We start from the raw sequence: 9,641 nt of genomic DNA on the forward strand, positions 1-9,641 counted from the left end.
AGTAACTTACATGCAAATGTATTGTTATCCGTTTCTCTGTTGAAATGTCTCTTGACGCAAGTTCATATACATAAAAAAAAACAAAAACACTTCTTAGCACTTTTTAGCAGATATGGGCTGACTTCTGAGAATAAAACAATTTTAATGAAGTGCAAAACTAAAGAATAAACGTTTATTACCCCATGTTCAGTTAGTTTAGCTCTGCTGAGAGTTTTAGTTCAATATCCCCAATATGATTTAAGCACTCCATTTAATTTTTGCATACAATTTTAAAAAATAGAATGTGTTTGGAATATACCTTTTTACTGTACGGAACAACTTAAGTAAGTAAGAAGCATCTTATCAAACATGATAGGTTAATGTATTTATGAATGTATCAGAAAATAAATAAAACACGTGACACACATTGCTCTCCCATCTTTCCCCCTCCAAGTTTTTTTACCCTTTTATATTTGAGTTTTACCCCTTATCCCAAGGCGCCTGCATGTTGTATGGCTCTAAAAGTTATCCTGGAATTACAGGACCTGTGCACTCTACAGGCTTAATAGGTTATATAACACACTATACTGTTATAGCTGTTCTTCCATTTGTATTTAATGAATGCTTTATGATTTGGTCAAGGAAGGACCTTTTGGGAATACCCTTCATATATGCACTTGTTTGTGTACCTTGAAATACATTAATTGATACAGCAAAAATAAACAATAATAATAAAAAGAAATAATCCACATGAAACAAACTAGATGGCCCAATGAATGGAGATATTGTGACCAGTTTGTTAAAATGTTCTCATTTTTTTCTTAACTAATAGTCTTTATTGTTTCAGTCTCTTTGCTCATCATCATAGAAATCTGAAATAAGCCCAGTAATACCTTTTTCAGTTTGGGACTACCAAGAATTAGTATAAGGGACTGTATTGGAGAGTAGGTATAGATAACCATTAGACAGGCACAAAATCCAGGGCTATTGGGTGGGAAGAGACTCGTAAACATCAGGAGCTCTGAAATGTAGAAAGACATGTAGAGGAGTAGGAGACAGCCAACAGTACGTGCTGCTCGTTCTCTTGCTTCTGCATGTGGACTCTGAACACTGCTTGTGTTCTCTAGCTTGTTACTAGCGGACATAAGTGACTTAAGGATAATTCCATTGGAAATAGCAACCAGCAGTAAAGGTAATGAGCTGCCAATAATACTGGTAGGAAGCAGGTATGTGATACTCAACTTTGGAGCATTCATTTCCAAAGTCTGGTTACTTGAGAAATTCCCAATAACTGGTTCTCTGTAGGTGCTCCAGAAAACCGGAACACTTATAATTACAGCCACAAAGAATGAAGTGACAAGAAAGCATGGCACCAGTGTGGCAATTTCCATTTTGAGGCGCATCAAAAAAGGATGGGTGAAAATGACAATCTGCAAGCAGTAGTAAACACAAAGGCAGACAGTGAACCAAAAACTGGAGAAGATAGGAATGAACAACAAGACTTTAATAGTAGTACAAACTCCATCAGAGTAGTAAAGATCACTTGCAAGGATGATCATTAGGTCATTTGCAGTCATCACAACCTGGAAGGTGATGTTTGATATTCCTAGTGTCACCAAAATAAGTTCAGAAGGACCAAGACTCTTCCCTTTTTCCTTCTGAACAAAATTTACACACAGAATGATACAATTCAAGACAATGCCCAAAATACTGGTAGAACCCAAGATAGCCATAGACACAATGAGAAATAAAGGCAGCATAATCTGTTCCACGGAGACCTGAATTTTAGAACAATGTGAAATAACATTAATGCATACATTGAAATAGTAAAGAAATATGCAACAATAGATGTACTTTTGACAACATTTAAGTGACTGTAAATATGCATTGGCAAACCTGTGACACATGTACCACAAGGGTACACAGAGGTTCACCTCATCATGGGTACTTTGGGTGACGGCACTATAGTAAGGCAACAAAGACTGCCACCTAAGGGCACAACAGTAGCAGGGTGCAGTGTCTGAGGACACTGCAGCCCCCAATTAAAAGAATCACCATAGTAAATGAGAAAAATGATTCCCTTGTGGACAGGTGGTGGAGTGAAGAGTCTGTACCATGTAAATGCAGACCATATTAATTGCTCCCTTAAAGTTTCACCACTCAGTGAGAGAGTCAGCACAGTCACCAGGAATCCCAGTCTGTGTTCAGACTTCCTCACTGAGTGCCAGACCAGAAGGAGTGATTCATATGGTCTGCCTCTGGTGGAGGAGCAAACCTTACAACTTATTACTGGATCACAAGAGAATTGTTATTAAAACCACTGGACCGCCAGGAATTTATTATTAATACCAGTGGGCAACCAGAGATTTATTATTAAACTCCAGTGACCATAAGGAAACTCACTTTTTTTGTATTTAAATCTGAGAGAATTAACATGTTATGTGTTCTATCTTTATAATAAAGACAGTAAGATGGAGACATCCATCAGATAATATATTATAGTAGAAATTTATTTTTTAAAAACAAGCAAAACAAATGTATTTAGGGAAAATAAAGAAAGAATAGACTGTGTTGCATTTATGCACAATTATTTTGATTAGAAAAATAAATAACCTTCATTTTTTGTAACTCCTTATTTGTTAATTTTAATACATAGGTAGTTTATTCCGAGTTCAGTGTTTATGGAATCGACTCACTAAACACTTATGGGTTTATTCACTACATACCTGGAATCACAGCCGAGAGGGGACATTTTTCTAAATTAGCTATTTTCTTGCCTTTTGCACTTTGATTTTCAAATTGCTATAATCCAGTGTTTAATAAATTATGGAATTATTGCATTATGGAATTATTAAAGGGCATTTCTTTTTTTTTTTTGAGTTCGGTTTTTAACTCACTATGACACCCTGTAGTGACAGGGACAAAATCATGTAGTGCTTTATTTACAACTAATTTAAAACTATATTCGTAAGCCTGATGCAATTGGGGCATATTTATGCACCTTGACTGTCACACAGACTTAACAGAGTGGTGGATATACACAAACAACTTTTCAATCATGACATCTTCATTTTTTTTAAATTGTTACTCCAAACACCATGACCAGTTTGTTGATCTGAAGTGGTTATGGTAGCTGGAGTCTGCATGTGCAGAGTTTTGCATTAAAACGCTGAACATACAGACACTAACCCCTCTAGTGCCGGAAGTGTAACTCCACCTCTGGCAGCATCATAGGTGCTTTATTAGTCACTCCTGAATTAGAATTCCAGGTTGCTAATTATTTATTTTGAGCTAAATTGGTATCTGAGGTATTGTGGTATCTGATGCAAGCATGCAAAGCATACTTCTCCACCCCAATCCACCCATATCCTCCCCTCAGTCTAGCCTCTCTGACCTCCATCCTCCTCCGGCAAGGGGGAGTAATGTTAGTGGGGGAAAGGTCAGACTGATGTAGAACTTGGCCTTGCCATTGAAAAGTAAGGTAGTTTATAGCTGTTTGATATTTGAAAGGAGGGATAGGGGTGGACCAGCAGGGCAAAAGTGACCAAACTCACTTTTGACCAAACACACTGCTTTTCTTTAGAGCAGGGGTAGTCAGCCTGGTCCCTACCGCCCCCTAGTGGGCTGTTTGGGATTTCAGGTGGGTTCTGCAGAAAACGCCCGGTAGGCCTCGATGGCCATGGGCCAAGGCTGGCAGGGGAGATCCTTTCATCTCTGCTACTGACCCATGCAGAGCCAGCCTTGCTGTAAGCCCTCTCGAGCTGGTGATGAGATCAAAGATCTCGCTCATAGGCCCTCTGGCACTTACTTCCAGAAGAGGGAGGGAAGGGCTTGGGAGGCTATGTGTTCCTCCCACGAGCAGGCTGGTCGGAGTTTTGCCGTGTGTTACCATGGCAATGCTCTGATACAGTGCTCGCAGGAGGACAGGAGAGACAGCCTGCAGCCGGAGGAGCTGCAGGCTAAAGTGAACATGCCACCACTGGACCACCAGGGCTTGCAGCATTATGTCCCCCCTCCCTGGTAAAAGGTAAGAAGAAGGGAGGGAGAGACATTGAGATAAATTTTCTCATCTCACCCACCTACACACAGCATAGACACTATGCACACACACACACACACACACACACGGACCCCTTACACACACACACACGCATACACACACTGCACCCTTCACACACACATATCACCTCTAACACACACTGCACACACTGCACCCCTTATACACTGAGACACATTGCCCCTCTGACACACACTGCACCTCAGACACACACACTGTCCTCTCACGCACAGCCTGCACCCCTCACATGCACAGCACCCCCCAAACACGCACACACTGCCCCCCGCCTCCTTCTCATGCACACAAATAGGAAAAAAAATAGATACATTTAAAAGTACATGTTTAAAAAAATTAATTGCATTCCGCAATAAAATTAGTTACTGCGGAAGTGGTGAGTGGTAAGGAAATTTTACCATTAACAAAGATACAAAAGTAGGTGGTAGCTATTAAAAGTCGACTAACCCTGGTTTTGATCTATATAAGCAGACAGGCAGACAGACAGATGCATGTACATCATGGGGAAGGTATTTTATAATATTTATACTTACTTGAAAAAGCAGATAAGTTAGTTTGAAGCCATCATAATTTCATGGATGTGTCTGATGTTTTCTCATTGCATGCTAGGTGTCTCTTTTAGGCACAATGCCAGCCGAAACACAGTCTGCCATCGGCAACAATTTGTTTAGTTCTATCTGCATAATGAGTTTAACTCACTAACTTCTTTCTGTAAAACAAACCCACAAGTTATATTCAACCCCCAATCACAATGAGACAGCTTTTGTAAATATATTCTCTTATCCTGATGGGATAAACCTATGGCTTGGACTGTTAGTGTGCATTGAATTTAGCTCCTTAGCTCTTATTGATGGTTTGTACTCTTCCTATTTTGATTAATTATGCCAGTGATGCTTTTTTTGTAAAAAACATTTTTAAAACACAAAGAAGGGGATAAATAAAAAAAAAAAAGTCTCCATTTAGATAATCACCAGTAGCTCAATATAGGACTCGCAGGGCCCAATGAAAAATAGTTTCAGTCACAATGAGACACCTAGGTTTCAATAATTACAATTGTTTCATAGAGTATATAGAATAATATTTGATTCAATGGACCTCAGTGCTCTTACCTCATATCAACCATACATCTTCTATTGAACCATTGATCATCATGCTAGATGATATCACCACAAGCAGATAGGGGTGCAGAGTGTGTCTCTGTGAGAACTATCAGGTAGGTTGAATGGCTTTTAAAGTTTAAAAATAAAGTCATCTATGCTAAAAAAGGATTTTATATACAAAAGAGTGTACTTTTAAAGCACTTTTCTGCTGTATAGTGGCCTTCTTATAACCTATGCAAACTAGGCTCAGATTGCTTAAAATGCATTTTGTTCTACCTGTTTAGATTAGAATTATAGTGCAATTTTACACTCAAAAGAAATGTTATATGCAATTCAAAAGCAAACAAACAACATATTTCTGAAATTTTGGCCTATATATTACAACTCACCATAACTTTCTGTTGAGTAAACCAATCTCTGGGTGGTTTATTTGGTCTTTTTAAACATCTGTATCATTCAATGCAATACGTATTCGATTAAGAACCATGCAATTCCATGCACTCTAATCATTTGAAGATTCAAGAATACTAGTGTTCGATGATAAAGGAGACTTTGTTGCAATGCAATAGGTTGCAGAAAACCACTCAACAACAAAATATTTATTTCCCTCTGCAATATTATATGTCAACTATGCCTGCTTTTCCTCTCATGTCTGATGAAGAGGGCAAGACCACGAAGACCTTTTGTACTGTAACCTGTGTCCCACAAAAGATGAATTTCAGCACATCAGGAAAAATTATAGGTTTGCAAAACTTTATTTCCCAAGAGAATTTTATTTGTTAGTTTTGCATTTTCTTATGTACATATGTCTTTTCCTTAAGGGAAATTTGATTTAGGGTTGCAAGATCCCTGTTGTACTCTGTTTCTACTTAGAGACTTGAAGACTCTCTAAAGATAGTGTCAAAGCTATTTTAATGTTGCTTACTAGCTGATATAATTCTACATGGAGCAAATGACCTTTCATTAAATTATAGAGTTACATGTTTGAACAAAGACCTTATGCTGTATGACTGTGTGTAGCATAATTATATAGAAGAACAATTAAAAAAATTAGTATAATAAAGCCATCATCGGGTTCAATTTGTGTTTGTGGATGTAATACAAAGCAAAATACGTAAATTTTTAGATTTATTTCAATAGTTTCCATTAAAAGTTTTCAAATACATTTATCATTTGGTGGCAACATATATAGTAATTTGTGTGCACATACTATGGCTGGATGTTTATAAGTTACTCGATTATATTACGGAATACAAGTTATCCCTCTAACCAGGATGCTACCTTCTGGGAACTTTTCTCAATCATTGGAGGCACATCATAAGCTAAAACTAATATAACTGAATACTGGAAAATGAAATCCACTCCTCCCCGAAGTTGTTACTAATTTCTGTAGGAAAAAGAGGATCGAGCTACTTTAATTTTGTATTGCTGTATGCTAAATATCGTGCTAGTACTGGATCGGATGTTATAGGAGGTGGGAACAGCTGGAGAGTAGTGATGTCGCGAACATAAAATTTTCAGTTCGCGAACGGTGAACGCGAACTTCCGCAAACGTTCGCGAACCGGCAAACTGGGCGAACCGCCATAGACTTCAATGGGCAGGCGAATTTGAAAACCCACAGGGACTCTTTCTGGCCACAATAGTGATGGAAAAGTTGTTTCAAGGGGACTAACACCTGGACTGTGGCATGCCGGAGGAGGATCCATGGCAAAACTCCCATGGAAAATTACACAGTTGATGCAGAGTCTGGTTTTAATCCATAAAGGGCAGAAATCACCTAACATTCCTAAATCACAATGGATATGGATTGACACCTGACATATGACATATTGACACCTTGACATATGGATTGACACCTGTCCTCAGAGACCCTGATACACACTGACACAGAGCAGAATAGGGGCTGTTCCCCCTACATAGGGTCACTTGGCAGATATGGATTGACACCTGTCCTCAGGGACCCTGATACACACTGACACAGAGCAGAATAGGGACTGTTCCCCCTACATAGGGTCACTTGGCAGATATGGATTGACACCTGTCCTCAGGGACCCTGATACACACTGACACAAAGCAGAATAGGGACTGTTCCCCCTACATAGGGTCACTTGGCAGATATGGATTGACACCTAACCTAAGGATCCCTGATACACACTGACACAGAGCAGAATAGGGACTGTTCCCCCCTACATAGGGTCACTTGGCAGATATGGATTGACACCTGTCCTCAGGGACCCTGATACACACTGACACAGAGCAGAATAGGGACTGTTCCCCCTACATAGGGTCACTTGGCAGATATGGATTGACACCTGTCCTCAAAGCCCCTGATACACACTGACACAGAGCAGAATAGGGACTGTTCCTCCTACATAGGGTCACCATTTTTAGCCCAAGGCAGCTCATCTCATCCGCCCTTTTTTAGTCGAATGTATCGCCCACTGTCAGTCCCTTCGGGATCCATCTCTCATTCATCTTAATAAAGGTGAGGTAATCTAGACTTTTTTGACCTAGGCGACTTCTCTTCTCAGTGACAATACCTCCTGCTGCATTCAAGGTCCATTCTGACAGGACACTTTAAGCGGGGCAGGCCAGAAGTTCTATAGCAAATTGGGATAGCTCAGGCCACAGGTCAAGCCTGCACACCCAGTAATCAAGGGGTTCATCGCTCCTCAGAGTGTCGATATCTGCTGTTAAGGCGAGGTAGTCTGCTACCTGTCGGTCGAGTCGTTCTCTGAGGGTGGCTGTTGCGATGCGTAGGACTTAAAAAGCTCTGCATGTCCTCCATCAACAACACGTCTTTAAAGCGTCCTGTCCTTGCCGGCGTGGTCGTGGGAGGAGGAGGATTACTTTCACCTCTTCCCCTGTTAGATTCCCGTTGTGCTGTGACATCACCCTTATACGCTGTGTAAAGCATACTTTTTAATTTATTTTGCAAATGCTGCATCCTTTCCGACTTGTTGTAATTTGGTAACATTTCAGCCACTTTCTGCTTATACCGGGGGTCTAGTAGCGTGGACACCCAGTACAGGTCGTTCTCCTTCAGCCTTTTTATACGAGGGTCCCTCAACAGGCACGACAGCATGAAAGACCCCATTTGCACAAGGTTGGATGCCGAGCTACTCATTTCCCGTTCCTCCTCCTCAGTGATCTCAATGAAGGTATGTTCTTCCCCCCAGCCACGTACAACACCACGGGTACCAGATAGGTGACAACGAGCACCCTGGGATGCCTGTTGTGGTTGGTCTTACTCCTCCTCCTCCTCCTCGCCACATTCCTCCTCTGACTCCTCTTCCTCACAATCCTCTTCCAGCGTTGCCGCAGGTCCAGCAAGCGATGCTGATAAGGCTGTTTCTGGTGGTGATGGTGACCACAACTCTTCCTCTTCACGCTCATCTACGGCCTGATCCAGCACTTTTCGCAGGGCACGCTTCAGGAAGAAAACAAATGTTATGATGTCGCTGATGGTGCCTTCGGTGCGACTGACTAGGTTTGTCACCTCCTCAAAAGGACGCATGAGCCTACTGGCATTGCTCATGAGCGTCCAGTAACGTGGCAAAAAAATTCCCAGCTCCCCAGAGGCTGTCCTAGCACCCCGGTCATACAAATATTCATTAACGGCTTTTTCTTGTTGGAGTAGGCGGTCGAACATTAGGAGTGTTGAATTCCAACGTGTCGGGCTGTCGCAAATCAAGCGCCTCACTGGCATGTTGTTTCGACGCTGGATATCTGCAAAGTGCGCCATGGCCGTGTAGGAATGCCTGAAATGGCCACACACCTTCCTGGCCTGCTTCAGGACGTCCTGTAAGCCTGTGTACTTATGCACAAAGCGCTGTACGATCAGATTACACACATGTGCCATGCACGGCACATGTGTCAACTTGCCCAACTTCAATGCCGCCAACAAATTTGTTCCGTTGTCACAAACCACTTTGCCGACATCCAGTTGATGCGGAGTCAGTCACTTTTACACCTGTGCGTTCAGGGCTGACAGGAGTGCTTGACCGGTGTGACTCTCTGCTTTCAAGCAAGTCAAACCCAAGACGGCGTGACACTGCCGTATCCGGGATGTGGAATAGTACCTGGGGAGCTGGGGGGGTGCCGTTGATGTGGAGCAAGACGCAGCAGCAGAAGAGGACTCAGCCGAGGAGGTTATGGAAGGGGATGGAGTAGGAGGAGTAGAGGAGGAGGCAGCAGGCCTGCCTGCAAGTCGTGGCGGTGTCACCAACTCCTCTGCAGAGCCACGCATTCCATGCTCGGCAGCCGTCAGCAGGTGTACCCAATGCGCAGTGTAGGTGATATACCTGCCCTGACCATGCTTTGCAGACCAGGTATCAGTGGTCAGATGGACCCTTGCCCCAACACTGTGTGCCAGACATGCCATTACTTCCTTTTGCACAATCGAGTACAGGTTGGGGATTGCCTTTTGTGAAAAGAAATTTCATCCGGGTACCTTCCACTGCGGTGTCCCAATAGCCACAAATTTTTT

The 9,641-nt window shown here is 41.9% G+C and overlaps 1 protein-coding gene across 1 annotated transcript; it reads right to left on the minus strand.

The window, feature by feature from the left end:
- Positions 1–759: 759 nt before the first annotated feature.
- Positions 760–1,739, minus strand: LOC134612690 (taste receptor type 2 member 40-like). The gene has a single exon (XM_063457111.1). The coding sequence runs from the start codon at positions 1,737–1,739 to the stop codon at positions 801–803; it is 939 nt and encodes a 312-aa protein (XP_063313181.1). The 3' UTR covers positions 760–800.
- Between the last annotated feature and the right edge of the window lie 7,902 nt (positions 1,740–9,641).

The sequence above is a fragment of the Pelobates fuscus genome, chromosome 5 (assembly GCF_036172605.1).
Source record: "Pelobates fuscus isolate aPelFus1 chromosome 5, aPelFus1.pri, whole genome shotgun sequence".
NCBI classification, from domain to species: Eukaryota; Metazoa; Chordata; class Amphibia; order Anura; family Pelobatidae; genus Pelobates; species Pelobates fuscus.

Coding starts and splice junctions, on each gene's coding strand:
- LOC134612690 (XM_063457111.1), bottom strand. CDS start 1,739: ATGCTGCCTTTATTTCTCATTGTGTCTATGGCTATCTTGGGTTCTACC.